Source organism: Cygnus olor, chromosome Z (assembly GCF_009769625.2).
Source record: "Cygnus olor isolate bCygOlo1 chromosome Z, bCygOlo1.pri.v2, whole genome shotgun sequence".
Taxonomy (NCBI): Eukaryota; Metazoa; Chordata; class Aves; order Anseriformes; family Anatidae; genus Cygnus; species Cygnus olor.
The window spans coordinates 44,128,852-44,145,534 of record NC_049198.1 but is presented as its reverse complement, the minus strand read 5'-3'; the positions used below and the strand labels follow the sequence as shown (position 1 = coordinate 44,145,534).

At 36.9% G+C, this 16,683-nt stretch overlaps 1 protein-coding gene across 4 annotated transcripts in view; it reads right to left on the bottom strand.

Annotated features, from left to right (window-relative positions):
• Nucleotides 1-16,683, bottom strand: part of ERCC6L2 (ERCC excision repair 6 like 2) — a 55,534-nt gene that overhangs the window by 15,066 nt on the left and 23,785 nt on the right. For 3 of the 4 annotated variants that reach the window (XR_005815190.1, XM_040540778.1, XM_040540779.1), the window contains exons 10-17: nt 16,546-16,617; nt 15,213-15,358; nt 8,937-9,032; nt 7,471-7,570; nt 6,351-6,503; nt 5,133-5,213; nt 2,407-3,607; nt 1,561-1,715 (exon numbers count right to left, since the gene is read on the bottom strand). Coding sequence is in view for 3 of the 4 variants with exons in the window: in XM_040540778.1 (XP_040396712.1) it covers nt 1,561-1,715; nt 2,407-3,607; nt 5,133-5,213; nt 6,351-6,503; nt 7,471-7,570; nt 8,937-9,032; nt 15,213-15,358; nt 16,546-16,617 (2,004 nt within the window). In the remaining variant the exon portion in view is untranslated. Of the gene's footprint in view, nt 1-1,560; nt 1,716-2,406; nt 3,608-5,132; nt 5,214-6,344; nt 6,504-7,470; nt 7,571-8,936; nt 9,033-15,212; nt 15,359-16,545; nt 16,618-16,683 lie in introns of those variants that run through there. The other variant, XM_040540780.1, reaches the window with a different exon arrangement.

Here is a 16,683-nt window from a genome sequence, read left to right as displayed (position 1 = left end):
CGGTTTTATGAGGCTTTGGCAGCTCTTTTTTTTTTTTTTTTAAGCATAGAACAAAAAATTCCAAGCTCCGTGTTTAAGAATAGGCAGCCATAGGGGCATTACTTCTAGATTAATGTTCCTATGTCAAAGCAAGAACGGGAACTGAAATCAAGAGGCAGCCTTCTCCATAATTACTGATACCTTCCTGCCTCATTCAATCTCCAAAAGAATTGACACTACCATTGCTTCTGAGTCAAAAAATAGACAACTTAAACTGACTGACAAGTTAAACAAGAGAAATTAATTTACAATATTTGTAGTCACACAACCTGTAGGTAATAAAAGTTAAATTACACTAACAATACAATTGAACTCTCACAAAATAAATGTTGAGAGAGGTGGATTAACACCCATTTGTTCAAAGTTGTCCCTTCAACATTTTCTTTCTCTTTTATTTTATTAATGTTACCAGCAACTGCCATTAAGAAAGCATCTTTCTACGGTATTCCTGAGTATTTTTGACCTACTTTTCTGTTAAGAAGGGACATTCTAATGCAAATGTGTCGGAATTGAAAGGCCTCACTTTACAACAGTTGGCCTGGTTTGATCTTCCCAGTGTAAAAATTCTTTGGCATCCCTGCTAATGGCTCTATTAGTTACAGTACATCAACAACACTGGAAGAAACTCTTTTAGCCACTGTGGATGTTCAACATCCTAGAACGACAAAATCTTGTATCTACAATTCCTACGGTGATTGCTAATATGTTTGTAAAGACTAAACTGCTTATTCACCAATTACTTATTATATGCTTGTCGTTCATCTTAAGAATCAGTCTAGGAAAATGCAAATGTTTATTACAATGCAAACAACATCAAAGTGTTGAGATAATCACAGTAGATTAAAACCACTATGTAATAAGAATAAAAATACACAAACTGTACCTGAATTTATTCCAGATTGTATGTATTCCAAATGTAATTAAAAAAGACGCATGACCAACAAAAAGCATAGAACGTATCTGTTGCTGCAAAGGAGCTCTCCAAGTAAACTCTAGTTTTATGTTTCAGACATTAAGCGCAGACTTTAATGACCATTAATTTAACCCATTATAGCAACTGCATGTTTCCACCCTCAAAAAAAAAAAATCTTCGAACTGATTAATGTTTGACTTTCCATGCCACAGAGATTCTAGCACGTGCTGTGGAAACTGGATTTTTGTTAACTGAATCCAGGTCAAACTGAAGATTTTTCAAGCCTCAAATCAGAACAACATGGCACAGAATTTGATTTCAAACACCTAATCTTTACTCCGACTGTTTCTCTCAGAGAAAAATCACGCAGAGGGGTGCTCTGTTGCTCAATTCCCAACTCTTTCAGAGCTGACCAACATGAAAAAAAAACAAAGGTAATTTATTAGACCACCATTTGAACCTCCTCCTCCTCCTCCCATCCTCTGTGACTTTGATCATTCATGGTGGCCATTAACAAAAAAACCCACCAAGTTTGTTAGAGCTTTTGAAGATGAAAAATGAGGATAAAAATAGACTAAAACCAACATTTCCCAAACACTTCTCTTTACCTTGGCACTACAGACTGCTACATTAGCAGGGAGCTGGGAAAATTGCTTCAACTCAAATACATCTCGCACTGCCCACCGGCTCAAGCGATTCTCAGCCTTGCTGGATCCAACCACATTCTGATTCGAATGCATATAAGCCACTTCCTGAACACCATCTGAAATATTAGGAGAAAGATATCAAAGATCTTGGTTACTCCAAAACTCTCAAGGTACACGGTTACCCTCAAGAAGGATATCGTATCTTAAAAAAAGTTTTACTTGAAAGTTGTAACTTTTGTTATAATTTCACTCAGCCCTAGGTTTCCCAGCTCTGTGAAATTAACAACAATCATTAGATTTATCCAGTTTAATGCTGCTGCCATTTCAGTGTGGGACTTTTTCAGATTGATAAAGGAGAAGTTTCAAAATATCTATGATTTAATGGGTGCAATACTCATTTTTAAAGTTCAGTCACTAACAGAATCAAATCTTCTACATGGTGTTTCAAACTCTTAAGTCACATAAATAAAAACTAAGGCACATGAGGAAAAATTACCACCCCTGTCAAGACTTTCACGGTTTTACTGTTTAAATAGTTCAATTTGTGAATTCTTAGTAGATCTTTAATCCTAGCATTTTTCAATGGACAGTAAATGTTCAAGAAAATACTGAAGAGCAGCCCATTTCCCCAGAAGACAGGAAAGTAAGGCTAGCAGGTAGAAAGAGTAACAGAAAGACATTACTAGATAACTTAGTACATTGTAACAAGATAATGAATAAAAGAACTTAAAACCTGCCACCAGTGATATATTAAACATGTTACTACTCCAGATTAAAGAAAAGCAAGGTAATTAAATGACTAGTCACCTAAATACTTGTCCATTGATTCCACTTTGTGATCCTGATGGTCAAATTCTGCTTTATGTGCGTAAGTTTTATGCCCAGCATAATTCCTGGACTTGTTTTCTACAACAGAGCACATTGTATCTTGAATAGGATGGAGGATTTTGGACCCAAACCGAACTGTCCGTCTCTGGCTTTTACACTTATAGCTTTGCTTTCTGGCATGAATCTTCTGAACCGGTAAGTTATCTTCAGAGGATGAAAATTCATCTATATTCTGAGATTCACTTTCCTTTTCTTTTCTACTGGGCTTCGCTTGCAGCTGAGACTTGGAGAAGTTACGTAGTTCATTGCTATGGGCGTGCCTTTGTTTCCGTCTTGGAAAGCTGAAAGTTCTCAATTTTCCCGATTCAGAATTACAGGGAATTTCAATATCATCAGACTCATCACTCACGTCACTTGCACCTTTCAAATCTCTTGCACTGTTCTTAACATCTTCAGAAGACCTGATTTTGCTGAAATTTGACTCAGTACTACAGAATCCAAGTTGCCTACCATCTCTCTTAAATACAAACCTATCTTTTTCTTTTGCTGACTCTACAGGATGTTCAGATGTTGAGCTACATATTTCAGCTCTTTTAGTAAGCACTGCTTGGTGGCATGCTGGAACTTGGGTTGGAAAGATGATATTATCATTCTCTTCAGAACTGCTTTCAGTTTCCATGACTACATCATTTTGCTTTGAAATGCACTGATCTTCATCTTCTCTGTCCTCTTCCTCCTCAGAGTTTGATAAAACAAGCCAATCTGCACTACACATTTCTTGTTTGTCAGTTCCATTTGGTGACTGAGCAGCTTTGCTGTGCTCTAAAACATGTGCATGGCTTTGACGTTTCTGAACACCAGTACCTTTGCTATTTAAGTTTGTTCTTGTAGTCTGACCATCAGAACTTGAATGATAAGAATTGTCATTATCATCATTTTTTTTGGTAGTTTCAATTTCTCTCTGCAACAATTTAGAAAAACCACACTGCATTAAGGAAAGCTGTCCCTTTGTTACCGTTGAATTATTTATGCTGCAAGGCTTCTTTCTGTCACTTCTTTTCATGGAAATTTCCAGCATATCATCATCACTAAAATCATCATGAAAATCTATTTCTTCTCTCTCTAACTGTGCCTTAGAGCTTGGGGGATCTCCATGTCCTTCAAAGTCTGGTTGTCCAGACTAAAAAAAGAAAAATAAATTATAGCAGTTAGATATTGCAAACAAAGTGTGGCAGAACAAAATCTTTAGCAGAACAATAATAAAGATAACACTAAAAAATTATTATGCATCTCAGCAGTGGGCAGCATATGTTGTCTAAATCAACATTCATTTTCCTAATTCATACCCAAATTTTTTCAGTTGCAACAATCTTGTTGCAACTTTCCATCTTTCAAAGGTATAGTTTGAAAAGTGACTTCATGGTTCAAGCCATAAAAAAGCCTTTTTATGAATGGTATTCATAAAAAAATCTCTTTGCACTATGGTCAACCTCCTTGTATAAGGCAGCTAAAAGTTTAAAGGAGCTGTAAGTACTTAAGATTCTGCTCTAAAATTAGTTGAAGCCTACTGCAATCCAACAAAAATTACCTCCAGGCAACATTAAAACACTTAAAACCTACAGGAGTCCAGAATACAGCTCCAAAATTGTATATTACTGAGACAAGAACTATGACAATATGTAAATGGCAAATCAGAGGGTAAATACTCAACTTTTTTCCATGTAGAGAAGTTTTACAAGTTCAGCTTAATATACTAATCTTGATACAATCCTGCCTATAAGAGTATTTAACATAACACCAAAAAGTTGCTGTTTGTCACCAGGTCCAATTTGAGGTCATGACCACTGTGAGGTCACACTGATTTAAATTAATACTGATAATTACCTGCAGAACTTCCCTTCCAAAGCATAATAGATAGTGGCTAATTTTCAGTATAATTCACTGTATTTTCACCCTTAGAGGCCATATTCTAGACTCCATTGCTTATTTCCCAAATCAACTCAATACAGTGTGTTCAGTCGAAAAAAATAAATAAAAGGTTAAAATGTTTTCATTTAAGCCTAGCCTTTACAGAAAAACTTTTCTTGTTCCAGAAGCAAACCTTTAGATTCATTGTTTAAATTAAAAAGCCATGACTGAACAAATCACTGATGCAGTGGTAATCACTGTTTTACTTCATCAACTAAATAGCCCATGTCTTCCACAGAGGGCCAAAAAGCCTGAAACAAGTTTTCAATCCTCTAAAACAACTCTATTCCTTTCCACAATTACCTAACCATAATCTTCCAAACAGCGGTAGGTGCCAGATTGTTAAATGACTGGCTGTTATATCAGGTCATATCATAGCATAAGGCTATCACTCTTAAGACAGTACAGAGCAATCCATCAGTAAAGAATGTTGCTGTATAGTAACAATATGTTAGTAAAACCTTCATTGCGCCTGACAATACCGAAGTATTGTAAAGGTTATAGAATACTGTAACACCAGACATTCAAAATATTCTATTGTAAATCCAGACAGCAGAACATTATCTAATGATTTACAGTATGTACAACAAAAGGCAAGCAGCCAATGAAACAAAGCAAGTGCAATCGCATGTAAAAGCATTACCAGCCTAACAACATACTGACAACATTTGCTACTGCAGCGTCAGGAATTAGAGAGACTTTCACACTCTGCCCTGTATCCCACAGAGAGAACTCACCTTTTCTGAGCTGTGTGGAGGAGACTCTTCCTTTAGCCAAGTAGTTGCTGTCATAACTCCCGCTTCTACTCGCCCTTCCCTCTAAAACAATCAAAAATATATAGAGAACAAAAATTGTATCCTCTCAAATTAACAAAGGCAAACCTAGCAATATATTTTTTCCCCTTACTATAGAGGTATAAGCACCAAAAGTGTAATAAGCAAACCCAAGACTAAGACCTGCATTTTATCAATAAACTTACTTCTCTTTTGATCCAACCTGCAACCTGCAGGAGCACACAACCCACAGGAAAACTAACCTATTGCATAAATTGTATCTTACACTGTTTCAATATTTTTTACACCTTTTTTCCCTCCCCCACAGCAGAATACTTGCTACAATGTTCATATTACATGCCATATTTAAATTTACATTTAATTTAGAGACGTTTTGAGCTAAATATCCCCAAAGTACATGTATTTACATCTTTGTGTTACTCTTTTGGCTATGGTACATTTATACTGCTATAGCACATTACAAATATCCCAGCTTCTCCCCAGCCTGCTCTTAGGCAAAATGACAACATAAAGGGAAGGATAGAAAGAAGCCTAGAATAAAATTCTAAGATGCAAAATAGTTGCAACAAACATGCACAGTAGAAAAGGAATATGTACTGCATATACTTAACAATTTGCACTACACTTTTTGGAACTGGGACAATAGCCTACAGAATATGAAACCTCAGTTGTACAACTCCATCCTGTAACATTGAGAAAAAACAGCCTTAAGCAAATTTTATTAAACAGTTTTTGCCATCTCCACATGTACTATACAAAGACTACTATGATCATCAAAATATTTCACAAAAGGAATTGTAGCTTAAAATCTCACTGTGAGCTACTGATACATAAAACTTAACTGTGTATGAAGTTGAAAGCATGTGAAAGTATCACAAAATTAAGTTAACTGCATTTTTATTAAGAAGAGAAATATATTAGCAAACTTTTGCAAATTAAAATCCAATTTTTCCCCCTTTTTTGATTTAAGGAAATTTTTCTAGCTTATATTCTGCTGAGAAATTGGCAGGCCTATTTCATTTAAGGTACTACCAAGACACATGGTTAAGTTTCACCATTCTGTTTTTTAAAGTGCTTCCATTCAAAATTATGACAAAATATCTCATGAGAAAGGAAAAATATAAAACTAATAACCAAAAGTGAAAGGGAAAGACTTCACACCTCCAGGATTTCTTTAGTAAGACAAGACCCATGAGTCCTAAGTTTGAAAAGGTTATGGATCCCAAAAAGCTCTCCCTGATGTTCCTTTGATCCTTGCACTGCCTCAAAATACCGCTTGGCATTTTCACTTCCAACCACTGCGCAGTGTAGTTGCTAAAACAGAACAACACAAGAGATTTCAGAAGTGTTTGCTCCAACAACATGTCAGAATTTCCTGGCATCTACGTTATATACACAGCTTTAGTTAGAGAAGGCAGAAATTCCTAAAGGAGAATATTTTGCTTTAATTTCCCTGGCAGATGGTGGTATAATAGACTGTGGTATAGTATGAACCTGCTTGGTTTTACTGAATAAATGAATACACATATATTTCAAATCTTTTACTTCATTGTTATCTAGTATCAGATACCTACTATAAGAACTACTGACACCCCTCTGTATCTTGACTACTTATTTTTTACATAGCCTTTGGCATTGTATACTTACTTAGTAAACACTAAATACAGACAAGATTAATTCTATTGATCTCTGAATATTTTAATTACTATGTACTCTTCCAAAGTAGCTTAAACAGAAGAGACTAAAAAGCCTTCCACATGGAACAAAAACATATAAGTAAATAGTTTCTCAGGCAGAATTCAAGAATTCTTGAAGTCAGGGAGATTTAGTTTCATACAAATATTGAAAAATTTGCAGTCCTTGGAATAATCAGTGTATTTGACTTTAAGAAAAAATGTCAAAACTATGGTTTTATGGGTACCAGAGATGTAATACTTTTTGTATCTGTCTCTAAGCTGTTGGTAGTACTTGAGCTCTACTCACTTCTAGTTCTAGCACTGAATAGCCATTTTCCTAGACAGCATGTCTCTTAAATTATGTAGGCCAGTAATTATACAACCAAATTACAGTTTAACTTTAGCAACCAAAGGCACAGTTTACATCATTCTTGAATTATGCATGGTATTTACAAAAGTATACTTTAGGATACATATATAATTTGAGTTTCTGTACATTAGATTTCAATTTTATTTGCATCAGACACATGGCTAGGTCAGACAACTAAATGAAAACTGAAACACCTATAAAACCCTCTTGATTTAAAATACTTTGTGAACCTTACCTGCTTATAAACTTGACGTAAGTACATCATCTCCTCCACAGTTCCCAAGGATATCAGTCTAAACACTTTAACATCCTTGCATTGACCAATCCTGTAAGCTCTGCAAAGAAAGTGACTTATTAAAAAACATTTTTTTAAATCATTAAAGAATAAAGCAAGCTTGTAGGGCAGTGAAATAAAAATCACCATTCCAACAAAATGGGAATACTCTAAATCATTTATGAGTTACTTTTCAATTTTTCCAAACTCTCTCAATATTTAATTCCCTTTTCATTTATCCTTAGTTTTCCACATTTCTTCTCAGGCCCATCCAGCTGCAAAAACTTTTATCTCTTTGTAACACAAGGCTTGTCTCCCATTTCTCTAAAAAACACTTCCACTATGTTTTTTCAGGGTCTTTTTCCTCTCCCTCTGCATCTGCTCTTGCACAAGATATTCTTGTATTTGCATTATACATGAGTTAGATCATGGATTACTTGGGGCAGTCTGTTCTTTCTTAACTTTATAAAGCACTTTGCAAGTTACCACATCATAAAAACAACTAACGAACAGGCAGTGGACTATCTAAATGGCAAATTCTGAGATTTCTAACAGATTATATTCAGAAAATTCAACATATAAAGTTCATGAGACGCTGAACCAATTTATAGAAATGTGATCTTATGAAGACTCTTTTAAAGACGGTCCCTTTCAACAACACGTATTTCTGATATATGTATTTCTGTAGGACAGGTGCACATAAACACCTCTTAGATATCAGAAAGACTCTGAAAGCAGAATTACATAATTGGATGGGACAACAAAAATAAGTTTGTTTCTCCTCATGAAAATACACATATCTACGGAATTTTTAAGGCTTCTGGTGTTCTTTACTTCCACTATTCAAATGTTTGTCCTGAACTCCTAGGGAACATCCTGTGGTCAAAGAGCCTGGAAAGACAAACCAAGATTCCTAGAAATATTCCACAAATGAATACTATCATGGAAGCGAGTGCTGGTAAAAGACTAATCTCCACAAGGGTGTGGTAGAAAAGAACATAAATGTTTTTCTTAAAGGATTCTGGAATTCAAAACATCACTTGAACTAGGGTCAATGACAATGTACTTTGCCCTGACAAACACAGGAAAAATGCCATCCGGCTCTACCCAAGCACTTGTTTTTAGAGATAACAATGAGTTACAATAACTATGACTTTTTTTTATGAGCCAACTGTAACAGTGCCACAAAAATAAAATGGAAAATAAAATACAAGATTAAGATATTAAATAAGATACAAAATAAGGATTAAAAACAAGAACATCAAACCTAAAAAAATAATTTAACCAGACATTTCTTACTGTCTTACAGATAAGCCAGACTATGTAAAAAATTTCTTCCCTTAGGAAAACTATAGTTGGACAATTAGATTACACAACCAAAACAAAAGAGTACAACATAGATCAAGTTATGCATTTTGAGAATATACCTGTCAATAGCCTGAAGATCATTTGCTGGGTTCCACGTCGGATCAAACAGTATAACAACATTTGCACCCACAAAATTAAGACCCAGTCCACCAGCCCTAAAAACATAAAACAAAACAAACAAAACCAGCAGAATTATGTGATAGCAAGAACAACACTTTTTTTCCCCCCCAATGTATTAGGTCCATGTAAGCATGAATCTTCCTTGACTCATTAAAACAACACAACAGAGATACCGGAAATTGGGGTATGGCTTTGTGTTAATGCTGTGTTGACAGCTTTGTGTTAATGTCGAACTGATTGCCACCAAGCACTTAAATAACCACTGCTGTGAGACGCGGTCTCCTCACTTAAGTAGCAAGATGACTACGAACTGTATGACCCATTCAGTCACAGTCAACTGCTGTGACCTTCACTACAGTAGGAGTCCTGACTTCCTCATGCACGCTGAGAGCTATGCAGCCCAGTTCCCCCAAGGAGTATACTGTAATTCATAACCATATATTTGGCAATTAATATTATAGAACCATGACAGAAACAGGAGAAGAATAGTCTAAGTAAAGAGGGACTCAAGTGTCTGCATTGAATTTTATTTCCTCTAGTCCCAGTACATGGTCTTGACAATAGTGCTATGCTTCTTGCATTGAAACGGTCAAAATCTAGGGTAAGTTGCATCTAGAAGAATGAACAACTGTCACCAGACTATTTGTACAGTATTTAAGACAACTGCTAAAAATACAGCTAGCCACACATCTCTGTATGAGCAGTACTCATAGGGGTCATTACATGGAAAAAAAAAAGTCCTTGTAAAAAAATTTTCTACTGTTGGGGAAAAGAGTTGCAGGGGTAACAGTTAAATCACCATAATTATTTAATAGCTGTGGCACGATTACAGGTAAAGCCTGCAATCCAGCAGAGAATTAGAATATACATTTAACCTGAGGTAACTACTTAATGCCCTGCCTGAATCCAACAAAACCACTCAGTTACTTGAATTTGAAATGTGCATAGCTGCATCAATTGATAGGAACCACAGTGAGGAAAATACAACTTCTCATCCAGATGCAAAACAAGCATATACTGAAAATTCTTTTCCACTGTCTCAACTAATGTTCCTACAAAAAAAGACAAAAACTTCTCTATATAACTACATCGTAAATAATAGCATTTAAGTACTAGAACAATTGTTTACATTGTCATAGGCAGCAGTAATTTGAAAATGGGATTTTCTCAAAGACTTACTGCAAAACTTAAAAGAGTCTACTCAATTTAATTTACCAAACAACTGTTTAACAGATTACTTTATATTCTGCTTGTTTAAAGCAGTGGGAAAGATAAAGTTTACAGGGAAGTGAACAAATGGAAACAGAAACCAAAAGCTTACAGAACCTGACCACCTTCTGGTTTACATGGAATATGCTTCTAATGTAAATACAGTTGTGGTCTCTTCCTACCAGGTGTAGCGTGGTGTAGTGTTAATAAAACCTGGAAAGGTTGAGGATGTAAAAATCTGCCAATATTAATGGAGGTTTCTGGAAGATGAGCATTCTCAACGTTTGAAATGTTGAATAAAAATCTTTGTGTTTTTCAGAATAACTTACTGTATTTTTGAATTTTGGTGTATTTCTTTTTACTGAGGGCAGAATTCATACTCTCCTCTTACCAAGACAACCATGCAGTCAGACTGATGCATAGGTCAACACATTTTTCCAAATGCTTTCTTGTAAAAAAATGCAGTAGTTGGAACTGAAATATTCTCAGTGAAAAGCCTTAGTGCAAGTAAAATGGACTAACCGCAAAAAAATAACTAAACAGGATACTTAGCTTTATAAAGACTTTACCTTTCAGCAATTTTAGGCATGTCACAAAAATTCAGATACTCCAGAACAGAAAAACAATGTCTCCTATATCCTTCATGGACAGAATGAATGCAGTAGTTAGTTTGTGCATTGTAAAAAATATCCTCCATTTTAAGTATCATTTTGATCAGCTGTTTAAGTCATACTACTGCAAGATGGTCCATGCAAATTAGTATAATATGACTTGAATGAAAAGCCCTTTATTAAGGGCCTTATAACATTTCTATTGCAAACAACTGTTTTCAAAAGATCATTTTATTTAAGACTGCACACTGCTTGTTTTTTTTTAATATCCTGACAACTTAATACCACAACGTTCAAAAGTTACAAAACACTATTGCATTAGGAAAGTTTCCATGAAAGCTGTGACTACTTAGTTCTATTTACTGAGGTATGCCTTTTCTAGCTTACAAGTTCTGTTTCAGTGAAATCTTGTGGCTGAGAGTTCTTTCAGTGTGATTAAATGCACATAACATTATTTGCAGTAGTTGTGAAGTTAAATGAAGCCCTGTAATCAGGTCTAAAGCAATGAACAGTCCAGTAACGGGCAGTAATTCTGAACACTGCAGGCAAAATGGAAATGTATACTGTACCTATTCACGGTAGAAACTATCTACAAATTTCTGTACCCATCATCATCATCTAAGCAAATCTCTATAACAAAAAAGAGAAGGAGGAATAGATTATCATTAAATTAATTCCTTCAGAGTTATTATAAGTAAGGACTAGTATGGAAAACCCAGAAAAAGGTGACTTAGCTGTTAAGGTGCAAAGACTTGGTGTTCTTATTTCTTCCAGAAAATTGTGATAGAGCCTCACCACATAGACTTCAGTATTGTCTGTAGGCAGTTTCCCCTCTTCAGGCTAAGCAGCATCAATGGAGTTCTAAGGTCTATCAAGCTAGAAACTCCAGCAAGTATTTAAATATTTCTAAACACTCAGGTGGCCAAGAAGGCCAACAGCATCCTGGCTTGTATAAGAAGCAGTGTGGCCAGCAGGGCTAGGGAAGCGATTGTCCCCCTGTACTCGGCTCTGGTGAGGCCGCACCTCGAGTACTGTGTTCAGTTTTGGGCCCCTCGCTACAAGAAGGACATCGAGGTGCTTGAGAGAGTCCAGAGAAGGGCTACGAAGCTGGTGAGGGGTCTGGAGAACAAGTCTTACGAGGAGTGGCTGAGGGAGCTGGGATTGTTCAGCCTGGAGAAGAGGAGCCTCAGGGGCAACCTTATCGCTCTCTACAGGTACCTTAAAGGAGGCTGTAGCGAGGTAGGGGTCGGTCTATTCTCCCACGTGCCTGGTGACAGGACGAGGGGGAATGGGCTAAAGTTGCGCCAGGGGAGGTTTAGGTTTGATATTAGGAAGAGCTTCTTTACCAAAAGGGTTGTTAGGCATTGGAATGGGCTGCCCAGGGAAGTGGTTGAGTCACCATCCCTGGAGGTCTTTAAAAGACGTTTAGATGTAGAGCTTAGTGAGATGGTTTAGTGAAGGACTTGTTAGTGTTAGGTCAGAGGTTGGACTCGGTGATCTTGGAGGTCTCTTCCAACCTAGATGATTCTGTGAAAAATACCATTCTCTTCTTCCAAATAATCATGTGATCTCCCAGCAACACCAGTGCAGAACTGAAGTACTCCAAAACAAATTTTACTTCATGAACCCTAGAAGTTCCAACAGATCTGCACCTATTTTTCCATAAAGATCAAGGATGAAATTCATGATCTGTATCTACTGGCCTGATGGAATTTACAAGCTCTGATGAACTCAACCGTATTTTCTTTCAACATACAGAGTTTACAAACATTATGAATAGTTATGTTACTGTGTTTGGTACCAACATTAAATGCAAGACCTGAGGTCAAACTATAGGGATACAACTTCAGTTTTTAACTTTACTGTTTAAGGCTCCATTTCTCAAAAGGACATTAACCGATTAAAATTTGAATTTTCAAACATCTATGGGCTGTACAGAGACAACTGCTGGCGAAAAGGCCATTTTGCTTGAATGAAAAATGGAACACTAATGAAAAACAGGAACACTGTACGTTTAACAGTGAAGTCACCACCACTGTCTGCACTGTAACTCACTAATTTATTGATTGGTACTTCCTGTTTAAAGTTGTTAATTGTGTCAGTCAAATAAAATGGCAGACTCAAAATCACTATGCTGGGAATTCATCCTTTGCAGAACACATTTTTACAGCCAAAAGAATGCATAAGTATTTTTGGTGAAAAACAACATTTGTCTCTTTGAGCAATGGGACAGAACACGTACAAACTGACTACAGAGAACAGTCAGCCAAAAACTTTGCAATACAGTATCAACAGAAGAGCATGACCCAATTCTGTCAACTTGTGTCAACTTACTATGTAGTTAGAAATAAGACAATAATATAAAGCCCTAATGTTTGAAAAATCTGAGTAAAAGGAAAACCTCTCGTACGGTAGAACAGAGATAAATAATTTTCTGATTTCCAAAGGACTACAAAACTTAGGCTGCTTCCAGTACTATATATCAATCAAGCAAAAAGATCACTTTTTGTCTTCGGTGCTGATTTACACTAAGAACTGCACCTCCTGTTTAACTTAGTAAAGATAGGTTATATTGACTGCAATTCCATCGATTGTTCCTTCCATTTACTCACTAAGTTGAGAAACACTAAAACCAGTATTATCCAGATGTGACTCTCAATCTCCACTAGTAGGCATACATAGCTCACCTACCTCGGTATTCACAAGCTCAATAAGAGAAGAGAAGGTCCACCTCTATTCACCTAACCTTCAGAATTGTTTCTGTGTAAATTAATAGAAGAGGACTGAAAAGGTTATAGCTACAAAACTAAACTACTTATACACACAGACCAGTGAGTCTTCTTATGCTACAGATACAGTAACACCCTACTGTCTTTAGGGACAAAGACCAGGGACTCCTGAAGGTCTTAGGGGAAGCTGATGGCCAAAATCTGCAGTTACAAGCAAAGGCACATGACCAGCACCACAAATCTCCTCAGAAGCCCCCACTCATGCACCAGAAGGTATCCAAAGACAGTTCTGACACGTGTTTGCAATGTTTTTTAAGATGATATCTGACTTCTAATTAAACAGAGTTAGTATGGACCCTTCTATTTAACTCCAACACATATGCTTTTAGCAAAGGGCCAAAGTGACGGTACAGACAAAAGTACGTTTGCACATTTCATGGAGTTTCACTTGTTTTCCCTCTGGGCAGGGAAATTTAAGTTCCTCTTTGTTCCTTTTATATCCTTGCCTGTTAACAAATTTCAAGTAAGATGAAACACAGAGGTAACCAGAGAAATAAATGAATCAAATAATCCTCACCACATTTTCATTAATTTTAGTTGAACAAAGTGCTCTATGTCCAAAACAAACAAACAAAAAAACAAAGATACACACACACAAAAAAAAAAACAAAAAAAATTCTGGCTGGGATGGAGAGTTAACCTTCCCTGCAGCAGCCCATACAGTGCTGTGCTCTGCACGAGTAGCTAGAACAGCACTGGTATCACACCAGTGTTGTTTCTATTGCTGAGCAATGCTGGCACAGCATCAGGACTTCCTCTAACCCCCCCAGAGCCAGCAGGCTGGGGGGTGGGCAAAAAGTGAGGAGGGGACATCGCCAGGGCAGCTGACCTAAACCAACCAAAGGGATATTCCATACCGTATGACGTCACACTCAGCAATAAAAGGTGGGAAGGGGGAAAGAGAACAGGGAGGCTTTCATTATGTAAGCAAGTGCCTTCCTGTGCAACTGTTATGCATATTGAGGCCTTGCTTCCCAAGACATGGCCAAACTTCGCTTGCTGATGGGAAGTAGAGAATAATTATCTCCTTTTACATGTGTGCAACCTTTACTATTTTTTTTCCCCTAATATTATTAGTTGTTTAATGAATTAAACTGTCTTTATCTCAACCCATAAGCCTTTTCTCAGCAAATTTTTCCCCCTTGCTGTTTTGAGGAGGGGGACTCAGAGTATTGTAGTGTTTAGCTAGCCTTCAGGGTGAAAGCACCACATGTGTTTATACCCACTTGCTAGTTCTATTACTAACGTGCAAGAAATGGAGTCTGTCTACAATACATCAAAAGCTTTTGGTAAATAATGATGTTATGTCAATAACTGTTTCCTCACTCCTGCAGGAGCTGGAAATTTGAAACTGTAATTCAGAGGATCTCCTTTCTTCAGATCTTAGAAGCCCTCAAAAACAGAAGAGATGGGGAGGGCGGAAGCCTCTAGAAATTTTACAAAGCCTGAGTCCACAGCAGTTAGTCCATGTTTGCCAACAAACATACTTTGCTCTCTCCAAAAAGTTATCCCTCACAAGATCATACAGCAAAATCTAGAACAACCTATTTTTTATGCAGTAGAACATCTGAGTGAAACAAAACCACAAGAAGTTAAATTCTCTTACATTGTAGATACAAGGCATATGTTAATTTCTTGAATTTTGTTGAACTCTCTTACAATTCTCATCCTATCTTCTGATTTTGTATTTCCATCAAGTCTTCGGTAATCTAGCCCAGACGCCATACAGTACTGCTCCAGCACATCTAGCAACTGGGGGGGGGGGGGGGGGGGGGGGGGCGGAAGGGGAGAGGAGGGGAAGAAAAAAGATCAAGTACTCATTGGTATCTTTTCAATTACATGTAATCACTAGTGCCATCTTTCTTGAATATTTCTTATAGGCAAAGAACCAAAAATTAGAGCAAATCTTCCCCATTTTGGTATCAAAGCCCTTGAATTTCTATAGCTGTGATTCTACAGCACTCTAAGGTGATTAATATTGGTCTGCTAGGGCCTCGTACTCCAACCCTCTCTGTCCATCCCACCTCTACATGATGTTGAGTCAGTTCACCTCAATAAGCTGATATGCAACTTAAAACAGTGTCCTTCCATCTTAGCAAGTTAATGTGACTTTCGGTATGGTAAATGAGCACCACAGCCAACACAGAGAAACAGGCTAGTATGCAGTCAGAGTTTAGAGGCATGGAGTAACAGAAATTGCAGTAACCAGCAGACTGCTCCTGAGCACTGAACCACAGCTTAAACACCTAAATGTTAACCTGCAGTCTTCCTTACAGCCACAAAGTGATAAAATATTTAAGACTCTGAATTGTCATTCACAGTATTATAATGCCTTTTTTAGTGCTATCATTACAAATGTTTAAAGAAACCAATGTTATAGATTGCACCACTTCAAGAAACTCACTATTTCCTGACAAGAAAATTGTAGAGCAAGTCTCTAAAAGCAAAGTGCAAATACCACTCTAGCTCCAATTAAACAGCCTTAAGCTTAAAACAATTGGTTTGGTGTTTCAGTCTCAAAGCTGAAATTTGAGTACCACCGATGGTCAAAAGCCAGCAAAAGAGGAAATTTAAATACTTTGCAGTGCTAACACAACAGTTGTATGATACTTCAGTCATATTTTGCAGTGATGCTGCTCTAACTCAAGATGCACCAGCTGAATTCAGTATGAGCCAAGCATACCTCAAGTACTAAAACAAATCTAAAAAGCTATAAGGAAGTAAACAGAGTCTTACATCTATTTTGCAATCATCATTTTTATCATGAGATAACATAAGGTTTCAATGTGCTTCTGAAGTACTGTCTGCTGTCCTCCTCTATCATCATTTAGCACAGCACAGAGAGAAAAAAAGGTGGTTGACTGCTGTTTATGTCCTTACTGCTTTACACATCAGAACTTACTGCTGTGGTTAATCGATAAAAATCATAAGGAGCTCACCTTTGTGGAAAAGGAGAAAAGGAGAACTTTGTCCTTGTTTTTTCTAAAGTGATTTAAAAGCTGCTGAAGAACCTACAAAGGAACCACAGAACACAAGTGAAGAGATTTCATCTACAGGTCATCTCACACGCACTTACT